Source organism: Acanthochromis polyacanthus, chromosome 8 (genome assembly GCF_021347895.1).
Source record: "Acanthochromis polyacanthus isolate Apoly-LR-REF ecotype Palm Island chromosome 8, KAUST_Apoly_ChrSc, whole genome shotgun sequence".
Classification (NCBI taxonomy): Eukaryota; Metazoa; Chordata; class Actinopteri; family Pomacentridae; genus Acanthochromis; species Acanthochromis polyacanthus.
Genome location: NC_067120.1, coordinates 11,122,710 through 11,146,040, shown reverse-complemented (window position 1 = coordinate 11,146,040; position 23,331 = coordinate 11,122,710). Strand labels below are relative to the sequence as shown.

Here is a 23,331-nt window from a genome sequence, read left to right as displayed (position 1 = left end):
TACTAAGTAGATTAACTGAGTTTTTTTTATTAGGCTAATCAGCAAATATTTTGATAGTTAATTGCTTGCTTTAATACTTTCCCAGAAAAAAGGCTGAATACTCTGACTCATTTCATGCCCATTTTACGAAGGTCTGGGAAACATTTAGTTTACCAAAGTACAATATATGTCAGTGTTAAAGCTGTTGATTGACTGACAAAACTAAATGAGAAAATCACGTACAGATTTATCAATAAAAATGCACATTCACTAGAACAATAAGGAGTAATATCAGTTTCTTTTCACAAGTGCCTTTTAGACTTTATAGAATTATTTAAATCTTATATATGAAATGTTTAAACATTTAACTAAAATTACTAACATTATTTATGGTGACTAAAAACAGATATCTTTATGGTAGTTTAGTTTCGTTAAACTGAAAATACAATATAATTACTTGTGGTGCCAGTGTAGATTTAAGCTGGTTTACCTGGTTGTCAGGATGGTTGACAGTAAAGTATCCCACACAGATGATAACTTCATGCAGCAGCTCTTCAGAGGAATGCTGGGTACAGTACCAGAGCAGGGAGCTGACGATGTGTCGGAAAGCTAGAGACAATCCCTCGGCTCCTAGAACAGACTGACAGACCACCGACAATCCAGGTTGGCGTGTATCAGAAGCATAAATAGCCTTACTGTGATAACACTGAGCTCAACACAGTAAGAATGTAAAGTAACAGAAAGTTAGATGTTTTGCTGGTGAGAATGTACTTGGTGTAAGCGTACAAGCAAATCAAACGGGGTCCAGCCATTAAACACCCCAATCCCCCTAAGAAATGAGATGCTAGGAGCAACTCACAGACAGTATTTATTAAACATGTCAGTGTGACAGAGCACCATAAGATCATTACAATTTGCACTGGAAGTTTGGGTGTATTAGCTTTTTAACATCTATAAACACAATACCTGAGAAGCTAAATGCTGTTTTCAGGACTCCACACTTAAACTCACTGAACCATATAAAAAAATGCAGACAAAAAAGCAAAATGTTACACGACTGAAAAAAAAATAAAAATAAAAATGAACTCGCAGTTTGAGAAGGAAAGCAGGAAAACTGCTAAGCAAAGACGGAAAAAGGCAGTTCTGGTTTCAATGGGAACTTTTATTTTCTTAACATTGATTTTCAAGGATGGCTGATTTGTCGCAGCACATTCTGCCAAAATGCAACCACTGCAAAGCCCAGTAATTTATACTGCACTGGACCCTTTTGAAATTCCCTTCTAAACACATTATTGGGAGCTGATGCGGCAGCGGGGCGAGTTAACGACTTGAATTTTGATCAACCATCCACTGCAAATACATATTAGCTGCTGCCGTGAGGTAATGCGAAACACAAGGTGATTACAACTCCTGGCCAAAAAAAGAAAGATTATTTAAAATGTTCATAAAACTCCGGCAGTGAAATGCTTTCATATCCAGCTGTTTTGAGTTGCCTGAATGTGGCGGGTCAGTGAGAGGAAGCTGCTTCAAAGTAATTACCCCGAGGCATTAAAATAATTAACAGCATTCTCGCTTGCTCTCGTGGCTTTCAGTCTATGCAGTGACTTAGCACAGTGAAGCTGTCGCCCTCTCCTCCGCCGGGTGGGTAATGTATGGCCCTGCATACAGTGATAATCACTCGTGTTCCATTCTAACTGCTGACCCACCAGACTCTATTCAACCCCAAAAAATGACCTGGGGTCAAAGGGCACCGGTGTTTATGTCCACGGGTCACCTTTGTCCTGAAGGGAGCAACTCCTCTTCTAATGGCTCTTAAAGGAACTACCTTTCATCTGATCATGTATACAGATTTATTAAATCCAGCGATGATAATTAAATATTTGTGGGCAATTTTTATGAAAGCCTGCTGTTTGCAATAAGAATTTAACTTTCTGTTAATGACACCAGCTCATGCTAAGGCATCAAGTAATCCTTCCCAAAAAAAATGTTAATTTCATTCTATAAAATATGCATCGTGTAATAACATCATACAGTACATAAAAAATAAAAATCTATGTCTAAATGTCTAAAATCTGTGACAATTTGGATTTGTGAAAACAGAATATTTTTAGAGTTTTGTTTTTGTCGCATTATTATTACCTGGAAGGCGGATAGGTCAAGAAGGGCAAAACTGTTGAGGAAGCGGATGCCTTGTAAAGCCACCTGGATGACCCCGGGGCCGTAAGGTTCCTGACTCTGGGAAGCAGACTCCGGCGAGAAGCTGTGCAGCAGGATGCAATACAGGGTGTGCACCACTCCGACCAGGTCTGTGGACTGCAGCAGGGCCGTCAATCCAGTCGGGTCCTGGCGTTTATTGTCGAATATAGTGGGAGCACTAAAGATGATGAGAAGGCGCATGCATGCTCAGGAAAACTGAAAATAACTGGAGGAGTTTAATAGGAAGTGGGCTCAAATAACAAACCAGAAACATCAGTTAGCATTAGAGTGTATTTGCAGATATTTTGAATAGAATTTACTGACTCTCTGCTGTTGCTGGTATCATATTCACTGTTCATTCACTGCAACACTGAGGACACAAAAGCAGGCTAGACCTCAGTGGCTTCTAGGTTTACTCATCAGACAAAAGCTTAGAGATGACTTTCCTTTGGATAAAAGATACTCTGTCAGTGCCGCCATGTTATCCGACTTAACTGCAAGTGGAAGAGCACCAAGTTTGAAATGTGTTGCATATTTACATGTTGGATCGCCCTTAATTTCATCTTCTGTCTTTTTCTGGTTTATTCATGGAATAACAGTTTTTTCACTCTTTGCATGTAAGAAGTGGTTTCACCTTTTTGAGTACAATTAACTGCCAGCTGGATTAGCTAAAGACAGACTTTTAAGGCTCAAGATCAACACTTCCGCTCTCACTCCTCCTACAGTAAACATAGTAATGCCATGACGTGAAGCTCATGGCAGTGATTTCAAGCTGGTAGATTGTACTGAGTTGCCTGACAAGGTGCTGAGTGCTCCAGTACATTTAATCAAAGCCTGCCTGAGAGGATTCAAGGTGATATGTTTGCTTGGCTCCAACAAAATGCCACCCTGTTGGTTAAAGGGATTGGCAACATCATCCCATCCCTGTACAATACATTTAACAACAGAGCCAGAGATAATGTGGGTAGGAAAGAGGAATAAAAGGCTCTATTTAATAAGTCAAAGAACCAACAAACCCAAAGTTTAAACATGTCACTGGTCTAAGTTTTTTAAAGTGAATTTTTCCATGCTACGAAATTCAGAAGATAGAGGTTTGAATAGAGGATCCAACCATATAAAATAATCATCATGGTACTAACATAAAAAAAAAAACTTAAACACAAGAGATAATGAAAGTAATTGTTGCAGTGATGTTATTTAGGATTCTCAGCCACAACCCTGAGGAGTCCAGAGAAAACCCTCAGCCAGTAGAGAGACAATTTAAGACTACCGCAGCAGCACCAGCTATGATTTGCAGCTATGTAGAATGGAGGGTGTGTGACCTCTGGATGGAACCTACACTGCATGCTGATACTTGATGTTAGCCAACAGGCTTTGCATGAAATATGCTGCTAGGCAAGAACACAGCCTCCTAATGCCATTATAATCCCCTGACACAGCAACTGGCATGGCCCAAATATTCTACTAGTCCACTGAGCATTCATATATATGACACACAGAGAGCTTAGATAGAACAGAACCTTCTGGCTGCTGCAGTGCACAGATCACCATTTTCCCCTCACAATTATTCCACAATGAACAGTTCTAGCTGTGGTCTACCAAGGCTTTGTGACATGGTCATTGATACTGCACGGAGAACAGTTAGATTGTCGTGGCTCAGCTGCTACTTAGATTCAATATAACAATTAAAATGCATGCAGGTTATTCCGTTTCAAATTTCATAATAATGTAACATAAAATAATATCTGGCCCTGCTACCATGCCGAGCATTTCTGTTCCTTTGAAGTCAGAAATTGTGGTGCTGATGTCCCTTGGTGTGACTGTGTGCTTAGCCTCTGTCAGCGGCGCCACTGAACCTCTCTGAGTGGAGGTCACCGTATCACACGTGGGTGGGCTCCCCCCACACTGCAGGCTAAGGTTTATGGTGAGTGACAGAGCGCTGGGTCAAGTAGATGCCTATCTCGATCTGTAGTAACGACAGCTTAGCCAGCTTTCTGGCTGGAGTAAATGACCTGCTGGCTGATGCTGCAGAGGAACCACAGTCTTTGTTTGAGTAACTATGAGCCCCGTCTTTATGGGTCCTCCTGACATTAAAGAACTGACTGTGACTTTGTCTCTGTCATTACTTGCAAAGAGAGAGGTGTGTGTGTTTGTTAGAGGAAGATCAAGAGATCACAGAGATGTTTAAGGTGTGCAGTAGAGTGAGAGACAGGCTCACCGTCCGGTTACGACAAAGCACAGCTTGCATATGCTGTGTAGCAGAGCTGAGGCCTGCTGAAGGAAAGCAGACATCTTAGGGTGATCGTCTACAGGACCTTGGACCGACAAGAAGCACCCGTAGAGCTTGTCAATCAAGCCCATGTTAACCACATAGCTAGAGTAAAGACACAAGAAAAGAAGAAAATAAACAAGCATTAGTTCCTAAATGTTAAAGTGAAACAGTTTCTTTGTAAAAAGCTTATCTCCCACAGGCAAACAAAGGCCTTTACTGTGCATAGTTCCACAGCACTGCAGCTGAAAGCCAATACCTCACCTAAGCCCTCCACCCCCTGCTATTACTGTGATATCTTCAATTTGTCTTTGCCAATGACAGGTCTCATGATCATGTTCCCTGTACTCTTTCAGCCACAAATCACTGCTAATAGTGTCATTAGAGGACTGTTGTGGCCCCTGTGCCAGCCCAGCTCTGGGCCCTTGACAGTCTGCTGACCTGGGGCTAGTCTTCTCAAAGCTCTGGTATTCCGGGACCTTCGGGCACCAACAACTTAAGAAAATCTAGAGAGCACTATAGCTGCCAATCAAGACCTTTAAGTCGCTGATGTGGTCACTCTGAAGTCACAGTTCCTCATTTAATCAATGCTTTGACTTTTCACTTCTCTCACAAGCCTTTATTGTTGGAACTGTCACTCACTGGTGTCCTCTTAAAACAGGTGATTATGCCAGTTTTGAACCTGCACTGCAGGTCATTTGACACTTGAACCAAGTCCCCTTGTTTTGTCTTGATCCTCTTCCACAGCTTTACTTGGGTTGAAAGCATCTTTCTCACACTTGCTGCTTTGTCCAGGGCCTACTCTCTGTTTGACATCCTGCTTGGTGGTCGAACTCTCCACTTTGTGCCTCAAAATATGAATGTACATTGAAAATATTTACAGCACTAACAGGGGACTAAAAGCAGTGAAAATGCAAACTGAGGAAATGGTGATCTCCTCTCTGTGTGATATATAGGTTGGTATAATGGGGAAGTGTTGCAAAAGCTAAAAATGTTTTGATCTTTTGTCCTTCCTCACATATACATTATAAGACAGTTGAGGTAAATCTTGTGTTCGTACTCGGGATTATCAGTCTGACGACACAATTTTTCTCAGGCCCTCCTCTGTCTCTAGGGTTACGACTGGGTCAGTGGATGAGATTGGTGGGCCTGTGCAGCTGCTCCGTCCAGATGAATCATGGCTTGTGGGAGGGACGGTGGAAAGACTAGTCCACAAAGCTTCATGCGGCTGGGCCTGCCTTTCCTCACAGTCCACATTCTCCATCAGACCCCCGACTCCTACAGCTCAGACCCACATGGCTGGCTTGAACACCAGGTTCAAGGGGACCTTTCAAAGCTTTGGAAGTGCTCTTTGTTTATGCTACTTTGTGACCCCGCCCTCAGAAACTGATTTTACTTAAAATGTGGTACCGAATGTGCGGAAAAAGTACGTGCTGGAGGGATGCCAGAATACACCTCATTCTCACACTACTCCCAGTCTAACAAGACACCACTTGGATCTTTTCCAAATGATCTGACATTTTGTCAGCCTATTCTTTACATAAAGCATGTTGTTGAGGAAATCAGAGGTTGACCAACTCGCAACCCGGTGAAGAGGAGTGGAGGAGGGATGTACTAAAGGAGGAAAAAAGGTTGCGAGATGAAAAAAAAGAGGTGCCATGTAGGAGGATGAGAAGTGGTGCGAGAGCAGCACAGAGCATTGAAGGGAAATACCTGATTAGATCTTGTGTGCGAGTGTTGAAGGACTCTGTGGCAGAGCTCTTGACCTTGGTATCTGGGGAGGAAATCCATGTGTTTTCACCTTGCCAAGACTCAGAGATATTTGGTGACAGGGACCCCAGGATGGTAGCGATGGTTTGAAGCAGGCCTGTTGTCAAACCTTCAAAGACTTGCTTGTTCACACTGCGCCCAAAAATAGACTTGTCCTCATCTGGGACATACAGCTATTAAAATGGAAAGGAAAAAACACAGTGAACACAGGATAGTGTATTGAAGCATTAATAAACCTGTTATTTATATCACCAGGTTATTGGTCTTTTAATAAACTCTGAAGTTGAGAGACTATAGCAGAAATCTGACAGCATGCCATCAGACATAAAATCAACAGCATAGACATAAATAGCAGTAGGTCAAGTCGCCCTTTAGCACTAAGTTAAAATGCCATTTTATTAATGCAGAAGCAAATGTTAAATGTCCTGTTTTAGTTGAAAATGGCTTGTTGGTACATTACACAGTTTAGCAGAGCTTATTCATCCGTTTGAGACAACAAATTAGTAGACCGCAGTCTTAAGAATTGAAATAGCTACAACAAAGTCATAGTAGCTGTTTATAGTCCATCTCTGTTTGTTTATACCAGCTTTGTGTGGCTGAGCAAAGGCTGTAAACTACAAACATCCAGACAAGATAGAAGCCCAAATAAAACGGCTATAGACGGACATATACGGCACAGTAGTACGACAAGCACTCTCTCATTTGCATTTCAAGACAAACTTCATGAAAGCAGAGGTCCGCATTTAAAATATAGTGCCACTGTTTAATGTGGAACCTTGCAAAGATAAAACGTTCCCATTTGGTCTAATGGTTGGGGTGAATGCTGACAGCATAGGTAAATCCACCGACATTCTCCACAAATCTAATTAAAAGGGGGCATGCTCATATGGCCGTGCAACCCCCACCGCTCGACTCTATTGCTCACACACACGCATACCAAAACACAGACATGCACATGAATATGTCCATGTCTATAAATACAATGAAAAATGCAAATCTGTGTAAAAATTGTAAACTAAATCTCAGCTCATCATAGAGGGCTGAGGAGGCAGATAAGTAATATTGGGCTCTTCATCTGTAGCAAACACAAGCAGAAAAGTTGGTTCATCTCTTGGAGTGCTGTTGGATATGTCAGTCAGCAGAGCAGCTGCTGGGATATGTTTTATATAAACTGGAGCATACAGGCTAACCTCTCCCTGTGTGCCCTGAGGAAACATGACTGCTTTGGATTGGAGAAGGAAGCCCCAGTAGAGTTCATACATGCACCACAACCCTGTGCCTGTGCCTTGTCCTGTCTGTGTTGTGAGTGTAGGAGGCCCCAGTGAGCCGCCACCGTTGGATGTTTGGAGTGAGCTGATGTTTACAGCCCTTCTTACAGAGTGCTGAAGGATATGGGCTGACATGACGCCGCAATGCAGCCTGACTGACTGTGCTCTCACATTCCCCAGTTGGAGGCATCTGTGGAGAGCCTGGACAACGGTTTGTTACTCACTAGTTTGTGTCTTGCTCTGTCTTTCATTAACACTGTGGCAGTGACAGACACCAGCAAAAAGGCAGGGCTTTCTCTGTGGTCAGAGCAGTGTATGACAATTGATTAAATGTAAAGAAAACAGAGAACTGGTAACAAAAATTGAACATTTCTATCTTACAATATCCTGTGTTCAAACACAATGAGCATTTCCTTGACAGTTTATCTACTTCATACAAATTAAAACATTGTGTTTGGCAAACACTAGTCACGCAAACATTCATATTTCATTGCATCATCGAAGAAACATTCTGTGGCGGTTGATCCTGTGTGTTTACTTACTGTTAGCTGATGCAGCAGCAAGTCCATGAGGAGGACTATCTTGTTGCTAAACAGCACATAGGAGCAGTTGAGGGCACAGCAGGAACATGCCAGGTAGTAGATATTTACAGCAGCACAGAGAGATCTAACAGAGACAGATAAGAAAAAAATATATATTACTCAAAGTGTGAAACAACAAACCTCAGGGCACACTGCTTCCCTCCTTGCAATCAACTGAAGAAACACTACTGCTGGGATGTAAATGTGACCTGGGCACTGACAAGATTATCTGCAGGCACCAGGAAACCAAACACACTTTTCTGTATTTGTGGTTCTTTAAGGGTGCAGTTTGTCTTCACCAGTCAAAAGCATATCTCACTGACAGCGCGAGCAAGGAAGCTGATTTGAGGAATAAAACACTCATATCAACTACTTCTGTGGAAACTCCCCTCACCAGATCCACCTCAGAGGTGCTGAGTGCAATCCAATCTTGGCAGAGATGGTGCAGCATTTCCGCTGGAGAGATAAAACTACTTTCTTAGCAGCTCCTCACAGCCGCCCAGGCAGCAGCCAGCGCTGAGCCAGTCAGTGCGCCTCTGTATTATGTCTACTCTAAAACAAGCCCCAGAGAAGATTAATGCTTCTGATAACTGACCAATCATTCTGCTGTGACTGCTACTCCCCCTCGCCCCGTTTCATCAGTTAATATTTTCTGACACTGTATATTTTAGCCATTGGAGGAATAGCGTGTCCTATCTGCTCGTTGGAAGAATGGAATCCGCCTCTCCAGTGCCTAAAGTAGGCCATGTTTATTTCAACTGGTAAACATTTTGATATCTACCGAACCTTCACATCTGCTGCGCGTTTTCGGTCAAACCACGCTGGCATGGTAAAGAAAAATAGATTAGGTGGAGGTTCACCAAAGTCTCTCGGTAACTTCCTCTGGTCTTTGCTTTGCATTTGCTAGCGGGCAGATCAGTCGCTTCGCCGTATCATTATTGACGTTGCTGTGTAAAGCTGTCAGACATGGAATGTGGTGTTAATGTGACCAAGAACTACTTGAAACAATAACAGAAGACCTAAAAAAGATCACCTTAAGACCTTTCTTACAAATTGTTGTAGTATTGCAGCAGCTATATTGGGAACAATTTTATAAAATCTTAAAGCAATGGGAAAAGTTAATTAATGTTAAGTGCACCGACAGGAAAGTTCTTGTGGAGCAAGAAGTGAGGCAACATGAGAACCCAACCAAACTCTGCTTTGTGTGCAGTCAGGCAGCGTCAGATCTCAGACACTCTGATTCTCAAGAGAACTGGGAAACAGATCGCTTCCTATGCAAATACCAAATGACAACTCAAATACTTCTTCACAATGTATAATTATAAGCTTCACCCAGGCTTATGGAAACGGTAGTAACCTCCATGTACATTCCTCTAAAGGAGAAGAATTACTTTGGTCACTCTTGTCGTATTTGAGATTATGTCCCTGTTGCATTAAAGCGGTGCACAACAGTAGGATTGTCATATGTATCAGGGAATAAGTGGAAATGTAGGACTGACTTCATTATATCAAGAGCTGTCTCAGTGGGAAAAAAGTCAATGTCTGTCAATAACATTTAAGTTACACTGAGATTCTGGGGGCTATTCATCTGCCAATGTTTGTCCTCTTCTATAATTTAATGCAATATTTAATAGTGTTTAAGAAGGAATGAACGAGGCAGTAATTTACTTTGAAATATGAATTTCTTGTCAAGGTTCAGATCAGTGGATTGGGAGAGGGCATGAAAATTCTTTTGACTTATCCTGGTGCTCCTGAAACCACTCTTGTGATTTTAATCAGATTGGAATACCCAGTCGACACACTGGAACAAAAAACTGGACTTCTGCAGGCATCCTGTAGTGTAGTGGATTAAATAAAATGTATTTGATTCAAGTTGGTAAGCTCTCATGTTTCCCATCTCCTGCCAAGAAGGGTGAAATGTCCAAAGACAACAATCTTAAACAGACTATGTATGACATCATGAATGCAGGGGGGGAAAAAAAAAAAAAAAAAGAGTCAAGGGGATTGGGATTTACTTATTGCATTGTCATATAGTTTTGGTTGTTGTCTTTACTTTCCATTTGGCAGTTTTGCCATGACTGGCTATGCAGTCAACTTTTTTTCTTCCACAACATTAACAACTGTGTCCCCAGTGTAGGTCTGTTGAGCGTTTTCAGCTTTTCAAATCCAGTTTGTCCCTGTTTAGTATATGTGCAATGATTTTGACAGTGTTCCCCGTCACAAAAATGTAGGTGTATTTAAGCGTTGGTATAGCCTGTGTTCATGTTGGCTGCTGCAAAATAGGTTTATGATTTTGTTTCTTGCTATGTGATTGACTGGCGACATGTCAGCTGGGATAGGCATGGTTATAGTATTTGGATTTCCCTATATACAATGTATGTAATAGAGTACAAGGGTGCAGGAAAAGTGAGCTTTTAAAGAAGAAAGTAAATTTGTTACTACAAAAAAACAACAAACAATGCCTTAAAATACTATTATGCAAACTGTGGGTTTGGGTTGGGACTACAACAAACCACTTTAAAAATTATTCAAAGACATGGCTGCATTCTGTCTCCCTGACCTGACTAGCATATTCTAATTAAATCACTTAACTTTGGCAAGACAGATCTGGCCCTCCATTCACTCAGCTGCTCATGTAATGAGCATGCAATTGCTTTGTAACACAGCTAATCAGGCTTGTCTTTGGTCATCTCTGAACAAATGAGGAGGCTGTCAGAGGCATGTTTGAGTTTATGCCCTTACACCAGCTTGCACAATGAACCATCACACTGATCTTGTCTTTGGTTTCCTCCCACCTAATTGAGCTTGATGAGCATGACACCCGATAGTCCAACCTCTCTGGGAATCTCACTATCTAAATACCCCTCAGTGACAGGTCTAGTCACAGATTTTGAGGAACAATTTGGTAAAGTGCCGCAACGCTCTCTCATGTTGCACAAAAAAAACTGATGTGTGCCAGTCTAAGCAGGCCACATTCCTTCACCTACATCACAAGGGTTTTCTCATTACAAAGGTGAGATTGTGCTTAACAGGATCCCAAAATTAAACATAACCGCTATCTTTCTCAACTCCCTGAGTGTATTCTCACTGTGAGAACAAGCAATGAACTACTGTCCACAAGTTGCAACTGGAGTTGTAAGAGGGATTTAAAGTTGATAAAGCGAAGAAACAAATAATTAAGGAACGTGATCTGCTCGTTTACACCAACAGTTAACCTTTTATCAGTGGGGACTACCATTTTACAGTAAAGGGTACTCACATCCATAAAGAAATGAGCCAAGAGGTAAAACAGATAGAACACACCTGATCCTGTGTGCCCATATGCAGCCCCTGAGGTCCTGATAGTCAGCAGGCCGACCTACTATACGGTGGAACCTTGTGATAATATTCTGTAATAATTTCATTTTAAGGAAAAGACTGATAGAAGAGACGAAAATTAAGAACCTTCTGAAAAAAGAATTTGTCCACAAAAGCACCCAGATTTCACTAGTTTTTAGCTCTTTGGAATAACTCAATTGTAACAACCATAAACGCTGCTCTCCAACACGGTTATGGGTTGTGTGCATCTTTCATCAAGTCCATTTATTAAGGTAAATGGCCAACTCTGTGCTCATTTGACAACAGTACAACAAGCATGTAAAAGGCTCTTATGCTTTTGTCACTGCCTTGAGTTATCAACCATGAAATCTGTGCTCCTCAACCTGAGTCTCACATTCCTCGCCCTTTCTGTGCATTTCCTATGTATGCAGTCAAGCCCTGACGGGAAGCAGCGCTGTAGAAATCTGACTAACTTCCAGATCAGTTGAGCCCCTGCCTCTTAAACGGGGAATGAAAAAAGAATCCTAAGCCAAAATAAAGGTGAGGAGCAAATCCATTCCTTGTGCTGTCAAACATCCCTTCATTCACTGCTATCTAAATGACATTAATTGATTCTGCTGTTGATCTCTCCGATACCCTGAGTGCTCAAGACATACTACTCTGGCTGTTGTGCCACACTGGCCAGGTATCGAAGGAGGAGAAATCTGATGAGCCGCCACACAGCACCAAGCACAACGAGTGCACAACACACACAAATAACATACACACAGCCTCACAAATGGTGGAAAAACATCCTGAAATAAAACCACAGGTAGCAGGTCTGATTTCACAGGATACACCAGGTCATGTGAGACAGAGGTGGAAATACAAATTGGGTTAACACGCATGTCAAGGACTGCTAACCTTTCTCTGTAGCCACAGCTCTGTATGACTTTTAAAAACACTGGGAATTGTCAACATGTGGTGTGACTAAAACATCATAGTAAAAACATCTAAATTTGACTTTTACTACTGAAATGAATAGACTAGTGCTTTCTGTTCTTTTCATGGTTTGGTTTTTAAAAACTCGGATGAAGCTAGACAGCTGAGACCATTTGCAAGTAGCACACAACACAAGTCTTTCTTCCCCTCTTCTCTCCAGTGACCCCTATTGAAGACAGAAGGACAAGGCATCTGCAAATCTAAATGCCAGCTCTGTGTAACTCTGCATCACTGTGCAAAGAAAGATTCTTGTCGTCAGTCCTTTGACACTGGTTTTGGGTTAAACTGATAATCTGCAGCTGTCATAATGGAAGGAGAGTAAAAAGACAACAACCACACAAGCGTTGTCCACTAAATTTACTTGTCCTGTACTCATGAAACGGCTTTAAGTGAGTGAGACAAAACCGCTTCAACTAATAACATTGACAAAATATACTATTATAGGACTGTATAATCATTTATATCTTCAATGCAATGCCTACTATCTTATTGGCCAAACAGCACCACTGCTACCATACAACAACACAAACAAGGGTAGATTTAAAGGAATCGTTTCAGATTACTTACCTAACTGATCACCTTATTTTAGATTAGTCACCCTAAAAATACAGCTACAACTTTAAATTAATAGATTTTTCAAAAAAACATAAAGTAAGCTGCTTTTTTTTTTTTTTTTTTTTTAAATTGATGACTTATTTAAGTGGTCTTTGCGCAGAATACCAAAAACTAACTCAAGTGTCTCAAATGGAAGGTTTACAGATTTTATTCAACTCCAAAAATAAACACAAATAAATAAGTAAATTGGATACCATTTGGTTTTGGATTGGTAAGTGGAAGCACACATTAGGCTATCAGGAACATTGAGATATTTTTCCACAGTTTAATGACATTTTATGGATATAAGCATAATGTTAAATGATTTAAATGCCCGTCAATAAGAACACCAGGCAAATAATTAACATAATGCAAATCAAAGTAACTAATAACATCACTGTGTTGTATAATTAATGCTGTCGATGGCAACGTTTGGGATGTTATTGTGCCTTTTGTACGATATCATCTGTCCAGTTAATGACAGTGGCTGCACAAACCCCGATCTGGACACTCCAGCGACCACAGGGTTACACTAGAACATTAGCGGAGCCTCGTAGAGGAATTAGCTCATTAATGTAATGGTAACAAGATGGAATCAGCCTCCCTGGGGAGAGATATGGCAGGAGCACCTCGGCAGCTGCCTTTTTTGTAAATCACTCTGCTTATCTGGTGGGAGGAGGTGATCAATACGGCAGCATCACTGTAAACAGATAATGTAGCGCACTCTGGGGCTAGCGTCTGTATAGCAGCCCATTAGGCCACACAGCAATCCAGATGACAGATAGTGATAAGCAGACAGCCAGGCTGCGTCCTTGTGTTGCATCTCGACATGAGCTACCGACTACACTGACCCAGCTGACAAGAGAACAAAGTTTGACCTCTCTTGAATTTTACATGACTAACAAAATGGGAAAGGAGCCAGTGAAATTTGTCTGAAAAATAATGTGATTGTTCAAACCTGTGCATGGATTCAAACAAAATAAACAGTTTCACATTTATATATCCAGTCGCAGCCAACACAGTTACTGTAATAACTACATATATTAAGGTACAACAAGCTGCATAACAAGGTTGTTCTATAGAGATTGCACAGAAATGATGTGTTAAAGAGGCCAGCAACACAAACTAAAAGGCAAGCCAGTGAATTGTAGTACTGAGCTTACTCAGTATAGACACAAAATATAACAATGAAATAATAATATTAGATCATACAATTGTCGCTGTTTGTCTGTGGAACAACTGTTAATCTCATACACATGTCAGCCTTCACTGCAGAGAGTCCTGTTTTGCTAAGGGAAAGGTTTAGTTTGGAAGGAAGAACTAGAAACACTTTATAAAATAATAATAATAATTATTATTATTAATAAACCATTCCAGAGTTCAACTAAATTGGAAACAGAGGACAAAAACACATGGGCTTAATCTTTATCTGCTGTTTCTTCACCACAGTTTGTCAAGGACATGTCTAAAAGCCCAGGAGGTATTTTGTGTACCAAGTTAACAAATCATGGACAAATATCCAAGCAAAGTCTGAAAAACTGAGCTTAGTGCAAGAAGACAGTCTCTCCATTTAAGATCATATTTTCTGAAATTCAGAAGTCTGAAATTCACTCCGATTACAATGATTGAGAAAGAGAGACTACAAAAAAAAAAAAAAATCAATATACATGCAATGTCCTTTAAAAGCCTTATAAATATAAGAAGCATTTGTCCATTAGCAGAGACTCAGAGACCAGTAAATGCTAATGAATGGGAGAGCAAGGCCATTCGAGTCCATTACAGAGTCCCACTTGTGAGCACAACAGCCTCTCTGAGGTTATCTACTGGCAAGCTGTGCAAACGCCAGACCCACAACTCAAAAATACTCCGTACTCTAAATGATAGATGGGACACATGTGCTTTTTGTGTTTCGAGAGAAAAGAATGAACACAAATTGATTACAGAAATGGAAATGCTTTCCAATTCTTGAAGGGCAGTGCTGTTATTCATTAATACATTTCGAGAGTATTTATTGAGATGAAGCAACGACAAACAGAGATAAATTAGGTTAGTTGAGATTAGCTCACTTGCTTTATGCAATTGCAAAAACAATCGCAAAGAGGAAATAGAGCAGCATAGAGCAGCGCTGTCAGTGAGGTCAGTGAAAGGATACAGACAGAGAGAAGTCATCAGGAGGAAGGAAGGCCTCATTAAACAGTATGGATCATTCAAACGTGTTCGTCTCTTTTAGGCCACGCAAACACAATCAGAAATGTTAATGCTATTTTATATTCTTTCGAAAAATCTGGTTAGAATATATTCCCACACAAAAAAAGCTTCCAGCCTACTAGGCGAAAGAGAAATGTAAAACTGTCTTTACCCTTTTGAAAGTGATTAAGATGTACTATCACTTACAAATAACTTCATCTGTTTCTTTCATATGATTTCCTGTTATTACAGTCATAAAAAGCTGCAAACACCACAAGAGTCTACTTTCTTTCATATTATGCAACTTGTCATACTTGGATGGAGGTTCTATTGAATGATCTGATGCAGAACAGTAATGCTCAGCCCAATCTATGTTTTCAGATCATTAACATAACAATTTAGTGCAATTTAACATAAAGGGAACTGAAATTTACTACCATTTATTGATTGTTTATCAATACATTACTACAGTGAATTTAGACTTTGCAGAAAATCCCTGCACACCTGTTCCAACAATGAACCTAAATTTAGACTTAGGCTCCCTCAAAAAGATCACACTAATGACCACACAGGTCTCAACGGCAACGACTGGTCAGCATTTCCAAAATAAGTGGTACCAAACACAAGCTAAAGAGACAGCTCACCCTGCTGGCTTGAACCAGAAACTTGATCAAGTCATGACCACTGAATCGGCTGGGCACGGGAATTGATTTTTTTGTTTTAAATGGTGCGTTAAATCACAGGTTAAAAAAAAAAAAAATAAAAAATCTCGAAAAACACAAAGCCACCTTTAATGTTTTAATTCACATGAACACAAACATTTCAGTCTGGTGACAGTACTCACTTGAGAGGAATACGAGGAACTGCAGTGGGTGTGGAAGCAGCAGTGATGACCTGCAAAATTTGTTCCAGAGCAGACAGGCCACCGCCCACTTGGAAGGCCACTTGGTCGGCATTGTTCTGTCGAGGCGGAGAGAAAGAGGAGAGAAACAGAGGTACAGTCAGGGGACAACGAGCCGCCGGCTGGACAGGGGATTACATGGCTCTCAACAGACAGGGAACCCTCTCTTTCTCCTACAGGGGCGAGGGATTGAAATCTGAAACAAAGTGATCCCTGAAGTATTCCTGTTTAATCTCAAAAGTGCACAACCTGACTCCACCCCTCAACAGTCGAGTTTCAGTGGAAAGCAAATGCTCTGCAGGCTCCAGTTAGCACCAGGGTGGTCTCAACGGATGACCACAGACTAAGTGAAACCGAGAAAATGCCGCTCGGGTGATCTGAGAACAGGGCAATTAGTGAACTTTAAGATTAAGACAACCATTTAAACAACAACAAATATACAAAAACATTGCGTTCCCATTATAAATCAGACATATTTGTTGTTGCATTATTATCCATTTAGTTAAAAAAAAATTTTCTGCACTTATGTTACCTCACCTGTTGTGTCAGCATTTACAGGGATTAAAGAGACATGTATTCCTGTTCAGAGACAGGATTTCTCCGACCTTTAACACTACCCAGCCACACACACTTGCAGAGGAGCTCGACTCACACTTCCAGTTACTGTGGATCTGAAGAAACCTGATTTCGGTGAGCTTGACTAAATGGTTTAATCTCAAAGTGACGTTTTGGCTCTGGATCTGTTCAGCTCCAGTTTCTTTCCTTTCTGCTACTCGTGTTATTTATGACTTGCAGCTCATGGTTTTCAAATATATAAATGAGGGGGCAACAGCGGCTATGGTAATATTACTGAATACATTATTTGCTACAAACAGAGTTGAAGGCTCACACATCACAGGCTTTAAAACTGGCTTAATTAATTGGCCGACAGTCGCAGATTTATTAGCAGGCCAACTGCTGTCCGTAGTAAACCTTCAGACAAATGGAGATACAATTTGAAAGATACAGCACATTTTCCCATGTTAAAAAATGCACTCGTGTGAAATAAATGACTTCTGTATACATCAAGTTTAACCCCTACTTTTCTCCAATTGTAATCAAATATGTGGTTTGAATAATTTTTTAAAGAAAGGAAAGTTTACATTCTCCGATTCCACCTTCTCAAGCTTGAATGTTTCTTTACTCCTCTATGACAGTAAACTGAATATCCTTGAGTTGTTGGCGAAACAAGACATTTGAGGATGCCATCTTGGACTCTCTTTGCACCATTTTTTGATACTTTATGAACAAAAAAAACTGTGATTAACTGAGAAAATAACGAACACATTAGATAACAATGACAATAATGGTTCAAATAAAGTGGATCTCACTCAAATGTTAATGAGACAGTGGAGAGGACAGCAAAATTAATTTGACTTTCTGGTCAATCTCAGAGAGGATATATTAATTTGCTCCGTAACTGGAGTAAAATAACCAGTAACACATAAATGCAGCAAAATCAAACCGTTTAACGTGAATACTTAAATTGAAACTTTTTTTAGGTTCAACCATTTTTTGTTTTTGCAAGTTTATTGTTTTATTCTATTGGGTATAAGCTTGACTCCTTGGTCGTTTTAAGAAATGACGGTGTAAACTCATCAGCTTTAACTGCTTGTTCCAGGAGTCGGTGAGGAAATAAACTTAACAGCATAAAGTCTCCACACATCAATGTAATAAACAAAAACACATTCAGGCAGCAAAAATAGATGAATACTGCAGAAGTGTTTTTTTTATTCAGTCAGAATCCATTGGTTCCTGTTGTTTAAGTTATGTTTTTCCCCTCTCACTGCACTTATGATCAAAAAAAAAAAAAGACAAACAAACTAGTTTTTAAGAAAAACATATCAGTCCAGGGCATTAAATAAATGAACACATGTAAGTAGACCCGTCCTGCCGTCCAGTGATGATAGAATAATTGGCAGCAGGTCGGTTGCTGTTGCTACAGTGTCTTATACATCAACAAGTACAAAGCCAGGAGCGAACGCCGACTAGAAGACATGTTTGTGCCTGGGTCGACAAGGAGGAAAGGAACCGGAGGGGAGCTGCTGACGGAGGGCCTTCTTCTCACAACTAAAGAGGGCTGAGTTACACTGCAGGTCACTCCTCCACCTAATGAGGTTACAGTCTCCTCAGTGATGTGACAGCACTAAAATCCTGCCACTTCACAGTGCTTTTGTTCAACAGATGGGAAGTTGCCAACAAGCCTGAACACATTGAGAGAGAAGCGCTTTACCAAATTACAGATAAGCTCTTCATCTGTCATTCATGCCCGCTGCTGAGCTAACTGCTGCTCGATTCTGGTGTTAGACACACACAGAAGACACACCGAACAATTGCTTAGAGTTTGACACAAAAACATTCAACACGCCAAAGACGCGCTACCTTTAACATAATGAGAAACGTCTCAAAGACAGCCTCAAGAGACACAAAGTGCTGTTTGTAAAAGAACTCATTGTGACTTCTTCTCTGTATGTTAACTGCAGTTTCCATACCTAATCAATTAGGTCTCAATCACTGAGCTTGGCTTAACCTCCATCTTAACCCTCCCATCAACACACCTACCTAAAAGCTTCTAGGCTAAATGAGAAAAGGCAGCTCTTTCATAGCAGCTTATCAAATGGTATTAAAGCGGGTAACTGGGACCGGCCCAGTCCTGGCAGTCTCCTGCCAAAACCAGACAAGAGTTTCTTGTTTGTTAGTTCCTTTTCTGCTCTGCTGACAGATTTATCTGTTGTGATGACGGAACAATACTGTGAAGAGATCAAGTTCAAACTCCATGACATACCATCTATAGGTGGTCTACGCATGTACTGGTCCACAGACAACAAAAACGGACCAGAGTATTACCGTGAGGACAAACATTGCAATTAGACATAATGCTTAAAATGAAGGCTTGTTTTGTATAGTAACAGCCTGCGGTCAGAGAGTGTTGATCTTGCTGCTGTGCAATGCAGTTGACTTTCCAAGTAAATGGAACAAGCATCTGGTGATGATATATTCTCTCTACAGACCCAAGGCAGGGCAACAGCAATTATGTTTATGTATAATTAAAGTGGCAGTGTATGTACACAGTGAGCTGAATTTGCCTACAAATCTAACACAATGAAAACAAAGCTTTAGTTTCTTTTAGCAATGAGAAACAAATTATACTGGAGAGTAACAGCTGCAATAACGATCCTCAACCCAGTGTTCTTAAAAAGATACTCCAACACATTAGGAAATGTAGTTCTTTGCCGTCTTACCCAAAGTTAGATAGGATTATCAGTTATCAGTGGCCTCTCTACAGCCATGGCCATAAGTTTGGACACAGCATGACTTACTATGTCTGTTTTGATGTCTATTACAGAACTAATATTTTTTGACAGCACCAGTTTAATTAGTCAACAAATCAACAAGGGATATAATATTATCAATAAATTCCAACAATTGGAACAACTTTGTTCCCAAAACATAATATTAGAAGAAAATAACAAAAAAATGCAGTACTTTCACAACCGAATTTGGTAAGAATAACAACATGACACCAAACTCTTTTGATTTTGATGTTTTTTTTAAATATGAAACTTAATATAGTTCTCAGGAGTTGTGTACTGTATTGTAAGTGACAATTTTGTGGTATTTTCTAAGATTCACAAGCATCATGGTACTTGTGTCCAAACTTATGGCCATGGCTGTATATGTTTAGGATACCTTAGCTTAGAGGGGACTAAGGGAAAATAAACAGTTGTGACAACTGAGATTTGTGCAGTGTTGCAGTTAATGGCAAAACCCAAAAGATGCTTGGATGCATAGGTGAATGGCCTGGAAACTGACAAGATACATGAGTAATATGGATTTGTGACATTGGATTTTTGCCAGGATGCAATAGGCCATCATTTTCTGACTCATTTTGCCTGATTTCCAATGCTGTTAGGACATTATTTTTCCCATGTAATTGCAGAGAACAACAGGTCTCTCTTGTTGTGGATTTATAATGATTACACTTTATAATGGGTGCTGGTAGGTGCAGAAATACCAGATACTCTTTTTCAAGAGTATACATTCACGGGCAGAATCGGAAACCTTCTTTAATTTTATGTAAAACATGTCATATGTATTTTTATGTAATATTTTCAAGCCTGACAGTCAGTATTCACTTTAGTCTTTATTCGCTCCTGCAGATGATATCATAACTAGTAAGTAACGCAGATTTGGAGTTTAGAATGTTCTTTGTTGTTTGGCTCAAGGGGGGGGGGGGCGATGGTGGTTGGTCTGGCCACTACTTTGGTAGAGACGGATAAAAAAAAAAAAAAAAAAAAAAAATCTACTAAAAGGATTTCCATAAAACTGTGTGTGGACATTCATGTTCCCCAGTAGATGAAACCTGCTTTTGTGATCCACTGACTTTTCCTCCAGAGCCACCTCGAAAGGCGACATCTGTTGTTCTGACTGAAATGTGTAGACAACTGTCAGATGGATTGCTGTGAATTTTGGCACAGATATTTATGTCCCTTTTATAATAAATTGTGATAATGAGATAATTACGTGACTTTAACTTTCCATCTACTAATGTCACCAGGTCAAGATTATTTGACAGATCACTGGTGCATGGCCAAATAGTTTAGAAATAGAAAGCAATCCTTTCCAATACTGTAATCAGCAAATGTTAGTATGCTAACACACGAACCTATGAAGATCATTTGCTCCACAAATTGTACATGTTGCAGGCAAGCTGATAGGTACACATACTATAATAAAGGTTGCAAAAGCAGGTGTAAAATATCTTCTGTGGCCTGAGAAATTACTTCCGTGACATTTATTTTTAAATGTAGGCACAATGTTATCCCGTTCTCTAAAACTTTGCACCAAGCAAAGCATAACATATACTTGATATACGGTCGTAGTATTTCTGGAAAAATAAGAATGTTCCTTTAAGTTTTAATTTGTCTGTCCCTTGTAAAAACCCAGCAGAAGCTACAACAAAACACAGCAACAGCATGAGAAACTAATTCCCCCCCAAAAGAACAAAAAAGGAGGAGCCACCACCAAGTGCTATGCATTAAGAGACAAGTGAAAGATAGCTCCTGAATTATACAACAGGGTGAATCTTATTCAATTACTGTCCAGAGTGACTATTGTTACCCCAGCTGATGGGAAAGTCGAAGCAGCTGGTAGTTCCTGCGACAGTGTCCGCAGCACAGCAGACCAGCTAAATTGCTCTTCCTAGTCTCCTCCCACCAGACACTTTAATTAAAGCAGAGGATGGCACAGTCATTCGTCCTGTCCCTCAAACAGATGGTCAACAACTGGCAAAGTTCATTACCGACAGACTTCAACTTTGATCTGCACTCTAAGGCCACGGACTCACTTCTTCACAACGCGACAACAGAGATGAGTACAACAGATGACCCTCTACTCATATGAATTTCATCATAACACAGTGGGCCAAGTCAACTGTAAACCGCAACAAGGCTGCTGGAGTAAACATTTTAAAGCATAAACTTCTCAGTACAAACTTGTGTGTTTACAAGACATAATGGCAGCCTGTAGAGAATTATCCATTTCCACATTTGCCCTGCGCTTACAAACTGATTAATCTTGGTTCATTTTATAAAATAAACACAAAGGCCAGTGTGGTGTAAAATCAAACCTGCCACAGAAACCACAGACAGCCTCCAGCTCTAGCTAATACACCAAGGAGCTTCCAACCATTTCACTGCCTATTGGACTTGTGGTGAAGAAACTAAAATGAGGCTGTTTAGAAACAAATGACAGCCAATTATGAAAAATACAGTAACATTAGAGCATGAACTAAAGTATATTTTTAATTTTCCATTAATGTATCAGTTGTTTTTTTATTTGTCCTTATCCAATTATTTGGCTACTGATTGGCAGCCTCCAAGATAATAATATTTAGATTCAAAATAGCTTAAAGTTCGTCAAGAAAACAACATTATTATTACTGCAGAACATGGCAATATTTCTTACTATGTTAAAAAATAAGTACATCCATGATAAATAACTTATAGATGATTGGTGTTTAACTTATAGATGCTTAATGAAGGATTTCAGTGACAAATAATTTAGGAAAACTGGGTAATCAATTAGTCATGTCACTGAATATTTATCCATTCATTGCCATAGAACTTAATCGTGAATCGAAGCATCTGAAGAGCCAAACACATAGGACAAACAAGGAATATGGGAATACAAACTGACATATACCACAGCATCTGCTAATCTGCTACATAGTTTTTTTCAAACTGAAAAGTAATGCACAAAACAGTAGCACTTGAATTTAAAGCTCATGTCCAGAGTTTGAATCGCAGCGTCTCCCAAAACACTGTTGGTCCCTCCCTCCCTCTGATTTTGCCCCTTATTTGTGCACGCGTGCAGTACCTGAGAGGAGTGCCCGGAGTGCTGCAGCATCTTGTCTGTTTTGCTGTTTTCCACTCTTCTACATTTAGTACATTTAGTAAATAATAAAGGAATTACGTTAAAATTCTGTATTGAGTCTAACTTGTCCTAATACCAAAATAACACGTATCTGCTAGGACTAACGAGTAAAGTTTCAATATGTGATTACACTCGTGTATCCCTCTCGATGACGTTGTTTATCAAACTTAGTGCATTTACGCGTGTATATGTGTTACATTGTTTATTTATTTCTATCTAGAGTTCAGAATTGCATGACTCCTCTGACGAAGAGTATGTCCCAGACGACCCAACATCTTCCTCCAGAGGTCGGGCATCTAAACGAAGCAGTCAGGCGGGCTATGGAGGCCGTGGTCGGGGAGCGACGCGAGCACCCCGAGCCAGAAAACGTCCTGCAGTCTCTTGGCCGGACAAGCCATGGGATTGGTAACTTTTCTGGAAGTTGCTGATCCCTGATGCTCTCTCCTCCACAAGCAAAACAAATGTGTGTGCGGTTGCGTAGTGCGTAGCTCGCCCACCTCTGCATGGGCTTGCTTGCTGTGCGCGTAACCGTTGATTGACAGCATGACAAAGCTGAAGCTCGAACTTGATTGGCTAGCTGCCGACTGGCACTTTTTGGAATAACATGGGGGTCTATGAGAGGAAGGCGGAGCTCATGAATAAATTTTCATATCACGTCATACTAACCTTATATTATAGTATCGAACTAGACCAACATATTTAAGCTTTGTTAAACAATGATACATAAATTGAAAACAAACGGAAACTCTGGACACGAGCTTTAAGTGTGGCAAAAAAAAAAAAATCTAAACTGAACTAAATAGCATGTTTCTC

The 23,331-nt window shown here is 40.3% G+C and overlaps 1 protein-coding gene across 3 annotated transcripts in view; it reads right to left on the bottom strand.

The window, feature by feature from the left end:
- scaper (S-phase cyclin A-associated protein in the ER) overlaps window positions 1-23,331 on the bottom strand; it is a 61,630-nt gene that overhangs the window by 7,726 nt on the left and 30,573 nt on the right. For all 3 annotated transcript variants that reach the window (XM_051951615.1, XM_051951617.1, XM_051951616.1), the window contains 6 exons: window positions 15,988-16,103; window positions 8,025-8,148; window positions 6,158-6,387; window positions 4,394-4,549; window positions 2,119-2,353; window positions 470-619 (listed from right to left, as the gene is read on the bottom strand). In XM_051951615.1, coding sequence (XP_051807575.1) covers window positions 470-619; window positions 2,119-2,353; window positions 4,394-4,549; window positions 6,158-6,387; window positions 8,025-8,148; window positions 15,988-16,103 — 1,011 coding nt within the window. The remainder of the gene's footprint in view (window positions 1-469; window positions 620-2,118; window positions 2,354-4,393; window positions 4,550-6,157; window positions 6,388-8,024; window positions 8,149-15,987; window positions 16,104-23,331) is intronic.